This window comes from Pelodiscus sinensis, chromosome 2, assembly GCF_049634645.1.
Source record: "Pelodiscus sinensis isolate JC-2024 chromosome 2, ASM4963464v1, whole genome shotgun sequence".
Lineage (NCBI taxonomy): Eukaryota > Metazoa > Chordata > Testudines > Trionychidae > Pelodiscus > Pelodiscus sinensis.
The window spans coordinates 22,516,509-22,537,566 of NC_134712.1; the positions used below are offsets into that span (position 1 = coordinate 22,516,509).

The window sequence follows — 21,058 nt, forward strand, 5'->3', positions numbered from 1 at the left end:
TTATTTTAATACACACATTGCCAGGCACTTGGTTTCTTTCTAACCTCCTTGAACTGTCGGCATAAAACAGAGTACTTGAATTTGCCCGTATTGATACAGCTGGATTGTGCTTGGCACAGAACCTTTAAAGAGGGGTGGAGTAAAAGTCGCCATACAACCCTTTGTGTTTCACTGATTCTGGGATTGGCTGGGGGGGCCACTTCAGTTCCAAGAGCAACTTAAAGCAGCCATTGAGCTTCTGTAAGACAGATAGGGATCATTGGAGAGCAGCTACATTCTGGTCTGACAATCTCCTCCTTCTATCTGACAATCTTCCTATGGCACCAGGAGCTACAAGACTCCAATTGGTTGTACTACTGCTACACCATCCAGGAAGTGATCATCAGATGGCTTTTTAAGGTATTTTTCTGGAGGACAGGATTAGAACTGAAGAAATAGTCTGAAATACATACAGGGCTGAAAGTAAACACATTTCTTACAGTTACTCTGATATTGCAAACCTCTTGCCTTCCGGGGGAGGGGAGGGCCTCAGGACAGAGATTTGGAAGAGGGGTTGCAATACCACAGTACCTGTAAGAAATTCAAGGGTAGAATGGAGTGGGAGGGCACTCAGGCAGCGGGGGAAAATGGGGGAGGTATGCGGAAGAGTGTGGGGGGAACTCAGGATGGTAAGAACCATGCTGCCTGGTCACCTGATCCCTCGGGGCTGAATGTTGGATGCGCTGTGGCTGCATCACCTGGTGCTGTGGGTGCAGGTCCAGTCGTGTATGGTGGCTGCCAGTATCCAGAGCCCTGTCCCCAGATAGGCACTCTCTTACCAGTGCGCCCACCAGGGCATGCCAGTGTAAGGGGACTGTTACCCCTTACTAAAACTCTGTGGGAGTTTTTTGTTTGCCAGCTTGCAGTATCTGAAGGGGAAGAGTTCATGAGACTGACTGATCCCAGAGACAATGGAAAGCAGCCAACACTCCAGTTCAGCCTGATTGACAGGTTGGACAGGCCAGTGAGGAAGGAGAGAGGCCAGGCCCCATCCTCCCTGTGAGCTGGGATTGTTCTGGCTCTCTCTCTGAACAAACAAGCTGTGTGCAGAAGAGGTCCTGCAAAGACAGAGAGCTGAAATAGGAGTACAAGCTGTGTGAAGAAGTCCTGCAAAAACAGGGAGCTGAGAGACAGCCCAAGCAAAGCAAGCTGTATGCTGAGGGGTAGTTTTTGCAGTAGCTGAGCCAGACACACACAGCTCAAAGAGCGCAGACCCTGTGTTGAGCAGCAGACTGGCAGTGCTCAGAGAGCCAAAAGGAACGGAGAAGCAACACAAGAAGCTAGAGACTGGCTACACAGCACAGCCTGCAGCTGGATGTGGTGAGGAGCTGGGAACTGCAAAGTGTGGGGAGAGGCTCTGGACTGGGAAAGGGGTCTGGCCACTTAGAGCTTGAGGCTGTGTGGGCACTGCCAGAGCAAGTGTGTCCAGCCTGCAGCCGCCCCCCTGCAGCACATCCAAGGCCTCTAAGGGGCCTCTAAGGAAGAGACTGTGGACTGTCCTTACACTCTGCAGGCTGCTGTTTTGATGTCCCTGTGCTACAGAGCAGGGCTGTGTGTTCTCATTTAACCATTCTCATTTTTTTTCTTTTTCTTTTCTCTTTAATCAGTTGTTGTTTAATAAATTGTATTTGCTTTGAACCTTATGAAGTGATCACTGGGCCAAGAAGACCTGCAGTATAAAGAGAGCACCTCGGAGTGGGGACACCCTAACTCCTGCCCCTAGTGACTACAAGGTCAGGGATTAAGCCCCAGGGAACCTGGGCCCAGCCTTGTTGGGGTTTCAAGGGCTCTGCTACTCAGGAGAGTGAAGGGGGAGCCCTCAGGATCAGGGAGCCATGGGGTAAAGGAAGTGGGAGCGGGGACTCAGATCCTTTCGCTGGTCCATTTCACCGGGGTGTATAGAAGCCAGGAAAGTTCCCCACAATAGCGGGATCATTCCCCCGCTTACACCAGCATACTTTCATCTTTCCATAGAATGAAATTCAATAGGGGCAAATGCAAAATATTACATTTAGGAAGGAACATTCAGCTTTTCTGGCAAGCCTAGAAAAGTATCTGGAGGATATAGTTGATCACAAATGAAATGTGAGTCAATAATTTAATACAGTTGCAAATAAATCCCAGAATGTTTGCCTTTATTAGCAAGAGTGTTGTAAAACAGATAGGAGAGGTAATTCTTCCACTCCACTCCACACTGATAAGGCCTCAACTAGGTTGCTGTATCAAGAAGTGCAATCCCTAGGGAGGCACAGGTCCTGGAGCAACTGCTCCACCAATGCCCCAGACATGAGTCTTGGGGCAACTTACCTGCCCCACCTCTGACCTACCCTGCCCTTGTCCCGTTATACCCCTTTCTCAAACCCTGCCACTTAGCATCACTGCTTTGTCCGCTTGCCCAAAGTCCCCTCCTGTGAGCGACACCAGTGAGGGATTATTGGGAGGCTTGGCATGGGGCGGCAGCAGGAGTCGGTCCTCCTTCCCGTACTCAACACCATGGCAGTGAGCTGGAGCAACCCAGCAACTCACTCCACCCCACTGTCTTCTCCCAGCCTTCTATATTCCACTTCACCATGGCGGCGGGAAGTGGAGTAGCCAGGGGATGGGGACAGCGTGCTCTGATTCCCCTTGTCGTACATTCCAGCTGTTTTGTTGCAGCTCTGGTGCCACAAAGCAGTCATAAATCAAGTTTAACTGTACTGATTATAGATACCTTGTATCACAAAACAGCTGTAGTTTACTAATATATCTAGCCTAATGGATTCTTTGGGTTTTTGAAGCTGAGTGCAGTGGGTTAGGAGTTTAGGTGCGGGGCAGAGCGAAGCAGAGCAGGCCATCATGGTGGGTGTGGGAGCCTGACCCTTGCTGCCAGTCTCTCCCCGCCCCTCCCCGCAGGTAATCCCCTGGGCCCCAAAGGTCCTGTACATAGCACAGTGGAAGCAGCCAGGAGTGGAAAATCACATACAGCACATGGATTTTTATTTCTAATGAAAAATCTTCTCAAATATCTGATCAAAGACTAGTGGTGTGCTTTAACAGGGTTGCCACTTACCTCTGGCCATGAGTTAGAAGTGCTCAAGTCCCCCTGTAGCACCTTCCATCTGTTCCTCATCTTCAGGGCCCCTTCTGAGTACAGGCAGTCCCTGAGTTACGCGGATCCGACTTATGTCGGATCCGCAGATACGAACGGGGATTTTCTCACCCTGGACGACGGGAGCGGCGGACATCCGGTCCTGCCGCCCCCGTCCTCCGGGGCGAGAAAAGCTGCTTTGCCTCTCCCTGGTCTACTGGGGGAGGGGAGGAGAGGAGCCAGATCAGCGCCGCGGTCCCGCCCGAGTCCTCCTCGCTTTGCTCAGCGTCTCCCTGGTCTGCAGACCAGGGAGACGCTGAGCAAAGCCGTGGAGGACCCGGGCGGGATCGTGGCGCTTCCAGATCAGCGCCGTGATCCCGCCCGGGTCCTCCGCGGCTTTGCTCAGTGTCTCCCTGGTCTGCTGGGGGGGGGGGGGGGGGGACGCAGCTAGTGCCCCCCCCAGCAGACTAGGGAGACGTGGAGCAAAGCCCCGGGCCTGTGGTAGAGCAGGTGGGGCGCTGCCGGTTGGTCCCGCAGCACCGCTCCTTGGCGCTACTGGACCAACCCGGCAGCACCCCAGCTGCTCTGCCCCAGAGGAGGAGTAACGGTAGTTCGAACTAGGAAGCCTAGTTCGAACTACCTAGTTCGTGCCCCGTGTAGCCGTGATGCACAGGGTTCGAACCAGCGGGGTTTTAAAAATGGCGGCTCCCCGCTTATGCAAATGAAGCCCGGGAAATTCAAATCCCGGGCTTCATTTGCAAGTGCGGTATGCCTACATTACCCTCCTAGTTCGAACTAGGAGGTAGTGTAGACATACCCGTAGCTATTTCTGTCTGGTACTCAGTCTTCTGGCTTTACTTTCCTTCTCCTATCAGCATATCCCCTGTTCTTTTGAAGAAAAGTCTGTCAAAAGCCAACCTAACTCCCAAGAGCTCTTCCTGATTGGCTGGTAGAGAAAGTAGCTTTGTCCCCTCTGAACCTAGGACTCCTGGTCCCAGGCCCTTAAAGGGGTAACGTGCTAGGTTTTCCTCCCCAGCCAACTACATATTCCTCAGGGGTATGTCGACACAGCAACGTTATTTCGGAATAATTGTCGTCATTCTGAAATAATAAAGAGCGTGTCTACACTACAGGCCTTTATTTCGAAATAATGTTGAGCTGGAGAACTTCTTACTTTGTCTCCTGTAACCCCCATTTTATGAGGAATAAGGGAAGTCGAAGGAACAGTGTTCTTCCTTTGACTTCCTGCTAGGAAGACAGTGCTTAAAGCAGAGTTAAGATCTTTCAACTTCAATTGAGGTAGCTGAAATTGTGTAGCTTAATTTGACTTTAGCTCTGCTGTGTAGCCGTACCCACAAAGTGCTTCTTCCTCTCTTTTGCTAGGAAACCATTTCCTGGGCTTTTATTCATTCCAGTTTCCTTGAACTGGGTGCTCTGGCTTCCTCTAGTCTTAATTACTTCAATTTACTGCATTTGTTTAGTCTGGAGAAGAGAATTTTGAAAGGGGACATAACAGTTTTCAAGTACGTAAAAGGTTACAAGGAAGGTGGTGAAAATTTGTTTGTATTAACCTCTGAGGAGAGGACAAGAAGCAATGATCTTAAATGGCTGCAAGGAAAGTTTAGGTTGAACATTGGAAAAAATTCTCTAGGAAAGTAGTGGAATCTGTCACTGTAGGTTTTTAAAAACAGGTTTGACAAACAGCTGTCAGGAATGGTCTAGTTATTACATAGTCCTGCCTGGAGTAGGGGCTCTCTCAGACTATGTCTATACTACGGGATTTTTGTGCAAAAATGGCTGGTTTTTCACAAAAACCCACGGAGCATCCACACCTCAGGCGTGTTTTTGCATAGGTAAATTTACAGTGAATTGACAGAATAGAGGGGTTTTTGCCGTATAGCCAGTATTCCTCTTTCTACGAGGAATAACTCCTTTTTGCACAAGAGCTCTATGTGTGGACAGGAAACGGGGTTTTTGTGCAAAAACAGCCGATTCAAAGAAGCACAGGTGACCTGGTGGCCATTCTGTTAATGACAATCAGAGCTTGTGTGAGAGTGTCCATTCAGTCTTGACGCTCGCTTGTGCAAAAGTACATCACTTTTCCATTGCGCTTTTGCAGTGAGGATGCGCTCTTGCGCAAGAAGTTTTTGCAGAAGATCTTTTCCGCAAAAAACTTCTTGCACAAGAAACCTGCAGTCTAGTCCTAGCCTCAATGACTGCTGGAGGTCTCTTCCAGTCTTACATTTCTGTGATTACAGCCTGATTTTCTGAGCTGCTGAGAATGCACAAATGGAGGTGCCAGGTGTGTAGAGGCTCCAAAAACCAGATTTAAAGTACATAAAAAGCTTCCATTTTTGACTTTTCCAAATGCAGAAACAATTTCTGAAAATTATGTGAAGTGTGAAAAACACCTTTCTCCCTCTATTAGATAATTTTAAAAAATGGCAAAATAACCAAAAGTTATGGCAAACCAGCAATTATTCCACCTTGTATAAAGAATTTAACTTTGGAAAAAATGCCTGAGAAGCTTCAGCTTCAGTTTACTGAAATATGCATAATCATCTGAAAATGGGGATTTGCTACGAAAATATGTCCTCAAGCCTGAAGCATCACTTTTATGATAATATTATAATACTCATACCCAATCCCAGCTCCTCACACAATGTCTTCCTCTCTCTCTCTGCTGGTTTCCTCAGTCATTGAGAAGTTGGGAAGTGGAGGCATTTAACCAGGTAGTACACTTTTATTCAAAAGAATGCAAACAGGGTTTTTTTGTTGTTGTTCCTTTCACAAAACCTAAACCAGTTAGTCTGCATTCTTGTTAGATGGTCTCCTTATACAGGGAAGTAAAAACCACATGCAGAATGTGTGGAATTTCTGGAGAGGAAGAGTCTATGGTTTCTCTAACTTCTTTTTATAATGTATTTGATCTTATTAGAGAGATTATCTTAACAACACTTAGCCCCATGCATTCAGAATTTCATCGACCATTTCATCTTTTAGCTACAATCCATAATGAATTAACAGGAATCACATCATTTGCTTACATGGAAAAATTAGGACAATATTTCATGAATTTTAAGTGTCTTAAATGCAATAAATGTAAAGTTCCTTTTGGACAGCCATTCCTTTAGTATTTTCATCTCTTCTGTTCCTCTCTTTCTTCCCACTGCATATGATTCCATACCAGGTGCAGTAAAGAGGCTTTTGTGCATGAATTTACTAGCCTTAGCAATAGGGTGACGAGTGGCTGGCCTTAGATTTCTTTGTAAGGGGCTCTGAAGAGAGGGAAAAAATCCATCTCTTTTCATAGGCTAATAAGAAATTTTTACCAGCTCCTTACTCCCCCCCTTACACGTGTGATCCAGACTAAAATTCCATACTTCACCGGAGTCCTTCTTGAGGAAGGGGCTCAGGACTGGACTATAAATAAATATTGAAGAACAAGGTAGCCTGAATGTATATGTAAATATATAAGACAATATTTTTACATATTGACCTCCATTGTGCTCCCACAAATACTTTTGGGTGTCATTTAGATGTCTAATAAATCCTGGGCTTACCTATTAAGACATTTAGATGGCTTCAGTTTCACCCACAGTGGAGGAGGAGGAGGAAATGTGAAGTGTCGGGAGCCATCCAGGAACTTTAGCCCTGTGGCAGTGGCTACCTGAGAATGGGGCGTCAGCCCCACTGTGGAATTACCTGGGAACGGGGCTGAGCTCCATGGCCAGGGTTGAGTCCTGGATTGAGGTTCAGCCCCACAATGGGGTCCTCCTAGGAATGGGGCTCAGCCCCATAGCAAGTGCTGCCTGGGAACAGGGCTGAGGCCCACAGAGGCAGAAGGGCTTCAGCCTGGTGGGGAGGGTCATGTGGGAACAGTGCTGCAGCCAGCCGTAGGAATCCCAGAGAAAGGGGTTTCAGCCCTGGGAGGGAGGGCGCCAGCAGTCGGGGCTTCAGCCCTATGTTCTGGAAAGGCTTGTAGACTTCTCCCCTTCTTTAGGATGAATAGGGAGGGAAGACACTTCTACATGGTTTCTTTCTATGTTTCTCCCTTAGCACCCTGCCTGACTCCAGACACCACATGCTGGTGCCTGCTTTACCGTTAGCCACAAATAGGAGGCTGCTGTGGCTGCGCTGATTGGGGAACTCAAGGACCAGCAGGGTGCATGCAAATATGGGACATTTTGCCCCCTTACAAAGAAAAAGTCGGGATGCCTGGAAGACAGCTTAAGTACGGGGCAGTCTTGGTAAAAACGGGACGGATGGTCACCTTACTCACAAGGATTAACTTCTCAAAGCTGAGGAAAATCATAACTGTAATTGATTGGGAGAACACATTTAGACAGAAAAATGTGAATGGAAATTGAGAGTTCTATAAGAAAAGCTTATCAGATGGCCAAAAAGTTTCTAGAGACTTGACAGATGGTGAAGTTGAAGAGATAACATCAAGTCCCACTCCAATGCCCACACAGAGAAACTGAACTCGATGACGGACAGCAGCTGCATCATGTTCTGCAGTTCCTTACATACCCTCAGTGGCGCAAAAACCTCGGAGGGACCACTCTGAAATTTTGTCTCAAAGTGTAGACCAGAGTAGAACAGAAAAGGAAATGGGGGGGGGAGGGAAGGGATCAAAATGGAATGCTTTTCTGGAAAATATGCTTTAGCCAAACACAAATTATGTATAAATCAAACAAATTATTGATCTCTGCTCAGCCCTCCCCACTTTTCACATTTCCCTATTCTATTCTATTCTATTCTATTCTATTCTTATACCACACTCAGTGCCTAATATTTGAGTGCTGTTGAGTGATGCATTAAGTGATATAACTAACAGTAGTTCAGTGCTTCAGAAGGGTAGCTGTTTTGGTCTGTAACTAAAAAAAAACCTCACCTAAAAAACTTAAAAAACCAGCAATGGTCCTGTAGCACCTCAGTGTATGTCTAGACTACATAGCTCCGTCGACGGAGCCATGTTAACTAGTTTGCCCGACATAGTCAATGAAGCGGGGATTTAAATAATCCCTGCTTCATTAAAATAAAAATGGCCGCCGCGCTGTGCCAACAATCGGCTGATCTGGCACAGCGCGGCAGTCTAGACGCGGATCGGTCGACAAGGGAAGCCTTTGTCGACCGCTCCATTATGCCTCATGAAATGAGGTTTAACAGCTAATTCGAGTTAAGGGGTTTACTTCGAACTCCCGTTTCACTGCCGCATGTAGACACAGGCAGCTACTCCGGGCTAGTCAGTTTCCAAAATGACGACCACCCAGGAACATGCTAATGAAGTGCGGGCTATTTAAATCCCTTGCTTCATTTGCAATTTCGATCGCCCTCATTAGCCTCCCTTGTTCGAACTAGAGGGCTAGTGTACACGTACCCTGAGTGACTTCAGGATAAGAAGAGAGATCTTGAAGATGACTCAACAGAAAATGGAAGGTGTTTGACATATAACTATGTGCTGAACTTCCTCTAAGTCCACATTCACATTACCCTTTCAGACTCATAGGTTTTTGCTCAATTCCATTGTTGATCAACCATGACTTAGCTCTCAGTCTCACACTTTATCCTCTTAGGGTATGTCTACACTACAAAGTTAATTCAAACTAACAGACGTTAGTTCGAATTAACTTTGATAGGCGCTACACACGCGAACCGCTAGTTCGAACTTAATTCGAACTAGCGGAGCGCTTAATTCGAACTAGGTAAACCTCATTCCACGAAGACTAAAGCCTAGTTCGAATTAACTAGTTCGAATTAAGGGCTGTGTAGCCACTTAATTCGAACTAGTGGGAGGCTAGCCCTCCCCAGCTTTCCCTGGTGGCCACACCGGGCTGATGGCCGAGTGCTGTGATGTGCCGAGTGTGGGCACTCAGGGCACTCCAAGCCAGGACTGCTTTGCAAGCAGGGAACTCCTGAGAACTGTCTGTCCGGGGTGGGAGTTGGGTCCCTTTAAGCACAGCCCTCAGCTAGCCTGAGACAGCAGCTCCATGCTCTAAGTCCTAACCTGATGCCCTGCTGGCACTGCTTCCGGCAATCCTTAATCTCGGTTCAGGGTCCACTCAGTGTGGACATGCTAGTTCGAAGTAGCAAAACGCTAATTCGAACTAGTTTTTAAGTCTAGATGTGCTAATTCGAACCAAGTTAATTCGAATTAGTGCTGTAGTGAAGACATGCCCTTAGCTATTTGTTTTATATTTAATCTGAGATGGGTGATAAACAGCTTGGTGAAGTGCAGTGCCCCTATACCACTTGTGTGTGTTGTAAAGCTCTAGTGTGTAGTCCTCTGGTGTTACATAAGTCAAATTAATAACACAGTTGTAAAGCTTTTATGAAGTTGGGAAATAGGAAAGGCAATAAAGGGAAGACTGGTGGATTGTCGATAAGGTAAATAGGTATCACGTGTATGGAGAAAGGAAATAGCTGCAACAGGATTCATGACTTCGGAAACCTCTTTCTAAAAGATACATTTATTTAATTTTTGTCTACTTTAAATAGTATTTGATCATTTTACAATAGAGAAAATAAGACCAAAGGAATAAATAGCGCTAGACTGCTTTCAGCACATGCTTAAATCCAGCTTTTTCAGCAAAAAAGTCACACACACGACTTCAATGGGACTTTAACACACACTTACAGTTGGGCACTGTATAAGGGCTCGGCTGAATCCGAGCCTAAGAATATGCACAATCCACTCACCCCAACAAAATCCTCCTTCTGGTTTCTCTTTAATCTGCTTTATTATTCTTTCCTGGGGTTGCCATTGTTGTCTATAGAACAGGACCACACAAGTTATGAGCCCCACCCTTCTAATAAAAATTAGAGTGAAATAGTGCCTCAGTATGTTGAAATAGCATGGAGAAAGTTTTCTAGGTCTGAAGAGGGTGGGGTGGGATGACTGCAGAGTTAGGCACACAGTAAGTAGTAATTAAACAGGAAGAGTTCAAAAATACCTTTATGAGATGTTGTTCTCATTTCCCAATACAAACAGAAAAGCAACAAGCTTTTTGCCTTTCATCTGATCCTGGTCATTCCTTCTTTTACAACATTCTTGATGACACTATAGTATGAATTAAATTAAGCACATAAAAGCAGGAATGATAGACCAATGCTTTCCTATCTGATAGAGCTGGAAGGGACCTTGAGAGGTCATTGAGTCTGGTCTCCTGCCCTCACAGCAGTACCATCCCTGACAGATTTGCCCCAGATCCCTAAATGGTCGTCTCAAGGGCTGAGCTCATAACCCTGGCTTTAACAAGCCAGTGCTCAAACCATTGAGCTATCCCTTCCCCCAAAGTCATTGTAACTTGACTTCCCACAATGCATAGGTGCTATTTTTATTTCTGAACATAGTATTGTTAATTGTCTCAGTACATGCCATGCGGTTGTTATAATGGCTATATTTTCTGACTTATGCACCTTTAAGATCTTATTTAAAATTAAACAAAGATACCTGTGTAGAAATTTTCGGACTATAAGTAATAAATGTATTTCATCACTATGGCAACAAAATCAAATACTAATTGTCAACATTTGGTTGAATAGAATAAAAAAAAATTAAGAGAAATGCAACCTTCTACTGCCTTTATGAGATTAATGGCTGAAGTGTTTGAGGAAAGATGGGCCAAAGTGGCTAAAAAGATTTTAATAAAAATATTATGGGTATAAGTTTTATTATATGTACATTATAGACAACATGAAAAAATCTACAGTATTTCATTAATTTATTCAATCTAATTTATTTAATTAATAACCAAAATTAATAGGACAATTATTTTATCTTTAGTAAAAAGTTAGTAACCAGATCTGTAACACTAATGTTGTCTGTAGGGTTGCCAGACAGTTTAACTAAAAATACCAAACAACCCTCCTCCCCCAAAAAAAACCACCGGGGAAAAAATTCTGTTGAGAAAAAAAAAGGGGGAGACCAAAGTTATTGGGTTAAAAAAAAAAAAAAAAGGACCCAGAGAGTTATTAAGCATGGCTCCTTTAAGAAAAGCCTTTGAAGCTTTTTGCCAGCAGCCATCTTGTTTTCCTGATTGAGCCATAAGTCAGCTTTCCTGCAGAACAACATAAGTGGGGGAGTGGGGGGAAAGGGCAAGCGGGAAGGGGGGAAAGGAGAGCTCAGGGGACCTGGGGGGGGGGGGGTTTGGGGGCTGGGCCCAGTTGCTGAGTGTGTTGTGGGGTTGCCAGGTGTCTGGTATTTTTGCCTCCTAGCAGGGAAAAAAATCAGAAAATCCTGGACATTTTAATTCTATTTTTCTATACAGGAAAAGATTACACAAAGATTACTGCCTTGGAACAAGAAAAGTGTATTTGACTGTGATTTCAATGTAACCAGCCAATGCAAGCACATGGCAATTTCACTCTTTCAGAAAACGAGGCTTACAGGATCGGTCAGCAAAGGCTTCCCCAGCCGTCTGATCCACGTCTAGACTACCGCGCTGATCGTCGGCACAGCGCGGTGGCCATGTTTATTTTAAAGAAGCGGGGATTATTTAAATCCCTGCTTCTTTGCCTATGCCAGGTAGCCTAATCTACATGCCTCTGTCGCCAGAGGCATGTAGTCTAGACATACCCTTAGGTAAGTACTGAAGTAGAATAATAAATAGCCCGGATCTGATAGCAAAGCTGACCACTGGCTCATGCAAGCAGGAGCAGCCCTAGCCTTTACACTGACTAGGGCAAAAAATATTTTTGGTGCTCACCTTCTGTCCCCCAAGTGGCTGAGTCTCCCCCTCCCCCCCACTTTCCTCCCTCCCCACTTCCCTCCCCCCCCAAAAAAACAAAAGAACCCACAGCTAGCCAAAAAAGAGAAAGAAAAAGGCTGAACAGGACAGTGGTCCAGCACCTCCTTGGAATTCCAGGGCCAGTCTCCCTCATTCCAGAAAAACTGGGCAGGGAGATGTGAGGGTGAGCATATCTGTCCAGCCACTCAGGCAGTAGAGGAGTTGTTTAGTAGCTCTTAAAGGGACATTGCTCAGTACTTCTCCACCCCCTAAGGCAACCAGGGAGCTGCAAAAAATACTGTGCCTTCCTGTGGCATCTACCACAGGGAGCTGTGTGGTTGTGCCCCGCCTCTCCCAGTTGCAGTGCTGGTGTAGCTAAGAAAACTCTCTCTCTCCCTCCATTGAGTTTGAGAAGCCTATTGAAATGTTGCACAACCAATTGCTTTCCCCATTCATATACTGTCACTCTGTCAGTCACTGTCATTCATATACTGTGACACTCACTCACACTGATTCTACATTTAGCCCAAGAACTTTAAACCTCTAATAAAAATCAGAGAGATTGCCCATTAGTTGGGAAGCCAGAAATCCTGCAGGCCTGATTCTGACTCAGCATACACCCATGTAACTCCATGGACTAAAATGCACGAGCTTATGTGAGTGCAGCACCAGGCCCTGTCCCTCTGCCCTGCCCAATGTGTCACCAAGAATGGATACATCAGAAGGAATTATTGTAGGTCACAAGCTGCATGGCAAGCACTCTGTCTGGCATTTTATTTTCTCTTCTTGAACTCACAGACAAAGTAGATAGCCAGATGGCACTCTGAATCGTTCCACTCTCCCGTGCTGAGCATTTCCACGCAGTCCTCGTGCACAGACCCATCCTTCGGCTCCCCTTCCTTCCAGTTGCTGTAATTCTGCAGGGGGGTGTTGTCTGCATACATGAACTGCCCCTCCTTTTCCAGATCGTTCACCCCAATGAAAACACGGAAGAGGCCACTCTTGGAGATGTAGTCAGCAATCAGTGCGTTGGCGGCCTCATCCTTTGGCATTGCCAGCATCCCCCCTCTGATCCTGCAGTGGGTCACAGCCTCCTTGTAGCTCTTTTCTTCTTGGACAATGTAATAGAATTTCTCATCCGTTTCCCTGATTCCTGCGATGACTTAAGAAAGAAAAACAAACACCGTAATAATGATCTCTCAAAATGTGTAAGAGTCTCTCCATAAAGAGAAAAACCAGTAGAAATAGCCCACAGTGCTGGGAAATGGGTTGCCCACAACAGAGTTTCTGAAGATGATGATGAAGGCTCAGACAGGGAATGATACTAAAGCAGGTGTTATGCTTCTTATACAAGTGAGGACATGGTATAGTGCTCCTCAGTCTTGCCTGCCCGGCATCACCCTTGCCATTTCAGTTTTGGGCTTCTCTGAAGCATTGGTTCTCAGATCATGACCTGCTAGCTGGACAAACAAGCCTCTGCTACTAGATGAGATCACTAAATTCACCTTACTTATGATTTAATATAGTGCTCCAGAAAGCAAAAGTAAGAACGCTAATACCAATAGGGCCCTCTTAGTGTAAGGGGAGGTCAATGTTCTTGGGTGGCTAAGGCTAGACCTTTGAATTTGGCCTGATTTTTATAGCTGCTGAAGCTGTCTAGACTGCAGGCTTCTTTCGGAAGAAGCTTTTCCAGAAGAGATCTTCCGAAAAAACTTCTTCTGAAAGAGAGCGTCCACACTGCCAAAGCACATCAAAAAAGCAATCTGCTTTTTCAAAAGAGAGCGTCCAGACTAAATGGGTGCTGTCTTACATTTAAGCTGTGATTACTATGGATGGAGTAGCCACCAGGGCACCTGTGCTTTTTCCTCTTTCCTCTTCTTTCGAAATAACTCCTTCTTCCCTGTCCATACACGCCTTTTTCCAAAAGAGCTCTTTTGGAAAAAGGCTTCTTTACCAATGTCGGAAAACCCCGCTGTTCTTTCCATTTCCCCCCCGAAAGAACGCAATTGCAGTGTGGACGTAAGTGAAGATTTTTTGGAAAAAATGCCATTTTTCTGAAAAAACTCTGCAGTGTAGACATACCCTGAGTCTCCTCAATATCTGTTGACTACAAAAGGTGCTGTGGGTGCTCAGCATCTCTGATAACCAGGCCTCTTAGGGTTCAGTCATGCCATACAAGCCCTAGCCTGCACCGAGCATGGTGTGGAAGCCTACCCACAGCTCCCAGGTGTGCTGTGGCAGAGTACCTGCTGTTCTATCTCTGCAGTGGGTACATGTCTGGGAAATTCTGACTGTGTTTCTTCATTATCCATTCCTATTCCCTTTTGGGTATCTGACCCTAGGGCCACTGGGGATAAATGATATTTACTCTCAAGGGAACACTAGCACTCCAAATACACTCAGCTGCTATGTAGGAGTGGAAGGGACAGGAAGCATCTTGTGTCCTCTTTTGCTGGGGCACACGGTGCAGCACACTGGCCACACTTGTTCTTTGTATACTCAGTGTAATCCAAGTAGCTATAAAGTGCTACTCCATTCTGATTGCTGCCCATGAGGAAGTGATTAGCTCAGGTGGCAGTCAGTGGAGAATCAGAGCTGACACCTTTAATTATACTGTTACAATTTTCCAACAAGCAACTTCATTCTTTTCCCTTGCCACCCTTCAAACCTGGGCAAAGCTCCTAGTAAAATCTACAGTCACTTTATTGTCCTCCTTCAAATCCTTCCTTTGCTCTTCTCTGCTGCAGGGCCTGCCACAAACTCAACACTGGATGACCTGTTATGGGCTGTGTCCAGAGCCACTCATGCTAATATCTATCATCTCCTGGTCCCTTGTGCCCCCTTTACCTCTTTGTTTGTATCCCCCAGGGGTCTGTAGTCTTACACTTAGGCTACCTCTACACTGCAGAGTTTTTGCGCAAAAATGGCTGGTTTTGTGCAAAAACGTGTGGACTGTCCGCACTACAAGAGTGTTCTTGTGCAAGAAAAAGTACAGGAAATCATAAGAACACAGGGCTTTTTGTGCAAGAGTTATTCCTCTTTCTGCAAGGAATAAGCCTTTTTGTGCAAGATCTCTTGCGCCAAAAGGCATGTGTGAATGGGCAACAGGGCTTTCTTGCACAACAAACCCCTATGGCGAAAATGGCCATCCGAGCTTTCTTGTGCAAGAGAGTGTCCACACTGCCATGGATGCTCTTGTGCAAAAGCACATCTCTTGCGCAAAAACACATGGCATTGTGGATGCACTCTTGTGCAAGAACTTTTTGCGCAAGAACTCTTGCGCAAAAAGTTCTTGCGCAAGAAGCCTGCAGTGTAGACATAGCCTTAGATCGTAAGGTTTGAGGCAGGGATCGTCTTTTTGTATACATTTCCATAATGCTTAGCACAAGGGGATGCTGGCCTCCAAACACTACCTTAATATCACAACAACAACAACAACAATAAAAAGGTAGGAACCAAATGAAATCTGTAAAATAAATGAAGATGAAGCTTACCATTTTTGACAAATTTCATGGATGTCTTGAGTCGAGCAACATTAATATCCAGTTGTCCAACAACTTTGCGGTATCTCCCACAGTCACAGACTGTGCCTGATTCAAAATAGAAAACACTTGATTCATCGATTGGGAAAAGGCACTGACTGACCTGCCAATCTGCTCTCAGACCTTCTGGAAGACTTACTGCTCACTAGTCACCAGTAAGCCCTGATGCTGCCCCCACTGATGAGAACACTCTCATTGAACTTAATGGGCTATGGAGTGTGCCTCCTTCATGTGGGACTATAAGTTTCCATTAATGTTTTGGTTTAGCTTTTCTCACCCAATTAGAGATCTCAGATCCTGAAAAAGAACAGTTCTTCCTTAGGGTGAGGGAGATTGATCCCAGAGATAGGAGGTTTTATCCTCTTAATTGCTGTATGCTCTTGCCCCCAATATCTATTTTGTGTTCCACGGGCTGGGTCTTCACCTATCACAGCTGTCCCTATAACTTTATCTCCCTCTTGCAGAGAGGTAAAAGCAGGGCACGTTAACACAGCACTGGGATCTGTTAACACCATTGGCATCCCATATGGGTTGGGGATATCCAGAGGCGATCAGCTGGCTTCCCAGCTCACTCTACTCTTGCTACAGATAATTAGGATGGAGAACTTCCCTTAGGTTAGGGAAAAGGATGAACATGCCACAGACATGGAACGTTCCTTTTCAGGTAGACTCTGCTCTACCAGGGACACAGAAAAGAGCATGGAGCCCTTAAACTGGAAACTTTGCTTTTTGGAGGGGAACTATGTCAATAATCTATCTTGCGTGCTTACGGAGCAGTAGAAACAACCATGACAACTCAAAACCACTGACATTTGTAATGTGTTTGGACCTGATCATATGAGCTCTGGGGTGCTGTATATTTTATTTCATTCTTCTACTCCGTCCAAGAAGAAGAGGGATGTAGTTACTTTCTCACAAGAATCTTTATGGTTTGCACAGTCTATGCTGTCCATTTAGTTAGAACTCCATCGTTTGTTTTTAAAAATCTGAAGACAGTAATATGGTTTAAATTAAGGTTGATAAACATTTCATGGATCTCAATTTTTCTGTGAATCCCCAAACTTACAAAATGTCAGGAAACCCAATGCCCCAAGTTTAACTGTCCTTAGGAGAAAGACACTGCTTAGGAAATATAGTGGTAACTAACTTACTGTACCTGCTTTTCCCTTTCCTCCAGACACCCCAGATAAACCTTTGACTCCTTTGTCACCTGAATGAACAAAAAATAAAAAAATAAAAATAAAAAAAGATTTGAGAAGACACATCTCAAAAAGGCATATTTGGAAAAAAACATTTGAAATCTATTTAGTAATGTATTAGTTGTGTGCATTTGACAGAAGGACACTGACATGCTATTCTAGCAGTTGTGCCAAATCAAATGATCCACGATTAATTCTGGTGAATGAAAAGAAAGAGAAAACTTCAATAGCTGACTCAGTGATAGCTCGGGCTTCTTTTGGGTGGCAGGTGCCTGTATAATGCCCTTCATATGGATGTATCATGAGATGCTGAAAGCCCTCAGTAAGTCTGTGGGAATTCACTCAGCACCTTGCAGGATTACATCATGTAAAATTAAAATACCGGATAAGGCTGATTTGACAAAACCATGTGAATTTGCATGGCTGCAGTAAGCAATGCACACAGTTAGCAAACCGCTCTTTTGCTGAAGTTGGGGAGGGGACATTATTTTACTTCAGAATAAATGCATAGAAATTTGTTTCTTTTGTATTTTGATTATTTTTTCACATTTTGAAAAATCAACCAAGTGATCCATATGTAAGTGTATGTACTAATACAAAAAGATGTGTATACAGCTTTATTTCAAAGTCACTAATAATGATCTGAATCAGAAAACTGCCTGACTTTATCTAAAATTCATTTACTCTCTCTCCAGTAAATTAAATAGCACTTTTAGTTTGGAGAATTAATATTGAGCTGTGTTTGAAGTGTTTTGTAATTTCATACCATATATTTTTACATTATTTCTTTATTTTCATACGGCTATATTTTTCTCAAAGACATCAGGAGCATTTTAGTTCAAGATAACTGACTCTCTTTTGTAGAGAGAGATGGAAATTCTGGAAAATATCATAAAGCACCTAATACTCTATAGTGCTAAACCATGAATGTTTGGAGTCTCCTGCTCAGATACTGAAGAATATTTTAATGTATCTAGTTAAAGCTATGTTCTGAGGGTAAATTAATGCAGTTAGGGCTCAGGTAGGTTATTAATGGCAAACTAAGGGGTTAATTGGCAATGCACTAGCTTGCTGTGCAGTGACACCCCATGGGAATATTACTACACAACGCTGGAAGTCCCAGAGTGCAGCTTAGTGTACTATGATTTCAACTAGTAATAATAAGTCATACTCAGGACTTTCACTGCACTGCAGACATGTACACACAAGGTGTGTATGTACAGGAAGCTGGTATGTACAGCAAGGTTGATGTACAGCAAGCTGGTATGTACATTCTCACAGTAAAATGCCACGTGGAAGCCACAAATTACACCAATATAAATCCACAATAACACTACTGACGTCTTATCTTATGAAAATCAATAGTAGACATTGGCCTCCATTTCAAAAGTGACAAGTGATTTTGAGTGCAACAGCTCTCAGGTGCCTTATCTGAGATACTTGATATAGAGGTTTAATTTTCAGGGGGGAATGTTCGTTGTAACCGGGCCCCTTTAAAGTGTCTTAGATTAGTCACTAAAAAACTGAGGCATGGAAAAACACTGATCACTAATTTGAAGATCTTGGCTGTTGCTTGTAAGGAGACATATTAAATAATCACTTGTAAAGAATTTGCCCACAGCAAATTTTGATAATAAAAAATAGGGTACTTTGGCATCAGAGACCAGTTTCCCCAAATTTAAAATGACCTTTTCTATTTTTAACCTGGGATGCCAAAAATTCCTTCCCGTTGTCCACCATTCCCATTATAATTAATTTATTTCCCATTATAGCTTCATTATAGATATAAAGTAACGTAGTGTGATAAAATACACTCTTTTTTTTGTTTGGACTTAGCCTCTATTTTGAGACACCTTAAGCAATAAACGGAACCATAATAGCAGCAGCAGCATTTTCTTCCTTCTAGCTTGAATGACTTTTGCCTCTGGAAATAAATAAAAAAAACATTCTTATGGGTTATTTCCCCATTTCCTTCTAAACAGATTGTGTAATTCAAGCAAAGAGCTGGGTGGAGTTAAAAAGTTGGGGTCAGATTTCTGAAATTATGAAGGGATTTAAGAATGCAAGTAGGCACCTAATAGGATTTTGAAAAGCACCTTAGTAAGCTTTTTAAATCAGTGGGAGTTAGGCACCTTACATATTTGGGTTCTTTAAAAAATCTGACGGGATGTCAATCTGCATTTTTAGGTGCCTAAAGATTTTTGAAAATCTCTCCTTTGAAGTCAAAGTCTTCAAATGCTGTATGAATCTGGAGTCATTCCACTGAAGTCAATGGGGTGGGGAGAGATCTAAGATACCTTTCTGCTCCCTTGATCTTGTCTTGGAGCAGAAGGACTGGCTGGTCTCACTTAGGGCATGTCTACACAGCAGGGCAAAAGTCAAATTAATCTATGCAACTTCAGCTACATCAATTATAGAGCTGAGTCGAAATAGCTGAATTCAGCTTTTGATGCGGTCTACATAACAGGAAGTCGAAGGAAGAACACTCTGCCTTTGACTTCCCTTCCTCCTTGTGAAATAAGTAAGAAGTTCTCCAGCTCACCATTATTTCCAAATAATGGCTTGCTGTGTAGGTGTATTCTTTGTTATTTTGGAATATCGTCAGTGACTCTGAAATAATGCTGCTGTGTAGATATGCCTTCACAAAGGCTACAGCAGTCAGCTAGGGACCACTCCAATCTCTACCCAGCTCCAGCTTGTTCCTACACTTGGGAGCACACACTAGCTTTACTCCAATTGATATTCCTCCGGTGTCAGGGGAATCCCCAGCTGATATCTAAAGCAGCTTTCTATTCCCTTTGTGACGCTATCTTTATTCAGCCATGTCTCCCATGGAAACCAGTAGGAATTGATGTAAGAAAAGGCTGTAGGTTGAGGTTTAGTAATACAAAGCCAAAATTAGATGTGCTTTTTTTCTTCTTTTGCTTGCAAAGTCCATATATACCTTTCAGATTATTTAAACCAATGTTTCAGTGCTCCTTTGTCTTAAACACAAACAACGCTAGTGCTCAGAATCCACACACTATTAAAGCCAAGTGCATAGGTATTGTACTTTATGATTGATTGTTACAAACCATAGTAAATATTAAACCTCAGAGCACACCAGACAGTCATGTAGCTGAATCCAATGTCCTTTCTGCTGCAACCAAGGGAAATAAAAGTGTTGTTCCTTTCCCTGCTGCCTGCGTGGAAATTAAATTAAACTATATGAACAAGGAGGGCACGTGTATGTTTATTTGATGGATTTATACAGTAATCTATAACTATACGTGTATCGTTTATAGACAGGTGTGACAGAAATAATATTCATCCTCAACTAGGCCTCCTGAAGCAACTAGGAAAACTGAGGGCCTCTTCTCAAGCTCCTAGGCCATTCATTACATGGGTTAGTCAGACAGGTGAGTAGATGGAGAGGAGAGGGGGTTGGGAGGTGAGAACCAGAATGTTTATTGTCCTGGTCAGCATAAAGGCTAGGGCTGCTCCTACTTGCATGAGCAAGTGGTCAGTAATGAAAGTGATCAGTGATCTCTCCATCCCCCAAGTGGCTGAGCTCCCTCCCCGAAAACCAAATTACTTAGTCTGAGAGCCTGTCCCTTGTATATCAAGGTAGATTGCAACTGCACCTATCTGCATCCTAAAATCCTGTGAAATCTAGGTCTCCTACAAGGAGCTCATCCATGAATTGCACATTAATGTGGTTAGCCAGGTCCAGACATGAGGCAGCAGAATATTGACCCATGAGCACAGGCAGGCCCGCCAACAGAGGCAGTTGACCCGGGCCTGGTGATTCAAAGGGGCCCAGGGCTCTGACCACTGATCCTTTTAAATAGCTGCTGTAGCGGCATGCAGCATGATCTGGGCAGTTCTTAGAGTTGCCTGAGGAGGCAGGGGTGCTGTGTGGCATGCACCAGGTAGTGCTGGGTGTGGGGCACACCATGGGCCTGGTAACAGAAGGCTGACTTCCCTTTGCCCCACCCCTTCTGCCTGAGGTCTTGCCCCTTTCAGGAGCATGGAGCTGTCATCCCCCCCACACACCTTGCTTAGGGATCCGGTGATGTTGTCGGTCCCTGATCAGAGGCACTGTCTCCTGGGTGTTCCATTCACAGAAAAAAATTAGCAGGTGCTTAGCACCCACCAGCAACCAAGCTTCCCTCACTTCCCCCAGCACCTCCCACCACTGTGATCCCACTAATCAACTGCTCCCCCTCCCTCCCAGCTCCTCCCACTTACTGAAGATCAGCTGTTCTGCAGCATGCAGAAGGTTCTGGGAGAAAGAATGAGGGCTGGGGATGGGGTGTGCTGAGAGGAAGGGGCAGAAAGGGGTGGGGAAGAGGTGAGGGGGACAGAGCAGGAGCAAGAAGAGGTGGGGCAGGAATAGGGGATTGGGGAAAGGAGTGGAGGGGGATGAGACCTGGGTTGGGAGGGGGTTGAGCATGTGCCAGACAGAGAGGAAATCTATGTCAAGTCTCACAAGCCTCG

General features: G+C 44.6%; 1 protein-coding gene and 1 long non-coding RNA gene across 3 annotated transcripts in view; one reads left to right on the forward strand and one right to left on the reverse strand.

The window, feature by feature from the left end:
• The first annotated feature begins 641 nt into the window (after positions 1-641).
• LOC142826955 (uncharacterized) overlaps positions 642-21,058 on the forward strand; it is a 39,925-nt gene continuing 19,508 nt past the window's right edge. Inside the window, exon 1 of one of the 2 annotated variants that reach the window (XR_012901247.1) lies at positions 642-1,359. This is a non-coding gene — a long non-coding RNA (uncharacterized LOC142826955). The remainder of the gene's footprint in view (positions 1,360-21,058) is intronic. The other variant, XR_012901246.1, reaches the window with a different exon arrangement.
• The window catches only part of COLEC10 (collectin subfamily member 10), a 35,935-nt gene continuing 22,653 nt past the window's right edge, over positions 7,777-21,058 (reverse strand). The window contains exons 4-6 of the mRNA XM_025188511.2: positions 16,537-16,590; positions 15,333-15,428; positions 7,777-13,000 (exon numbers count right to left, since the gene is read on the reverse strand). Of these exons, the coding sequence (XP_025044296.1) occupies positions 12,612-13,000; positions 15,333-15,428; positions 16,537-16,590 (539 nt within the window). The 3' untranslated portion in view covers positions 7,777-12,611. The remainder of the gene's footprint in view (positions 13,001-15,332; positions 15,429-16,536; positions 16,591-21,058) is intronic.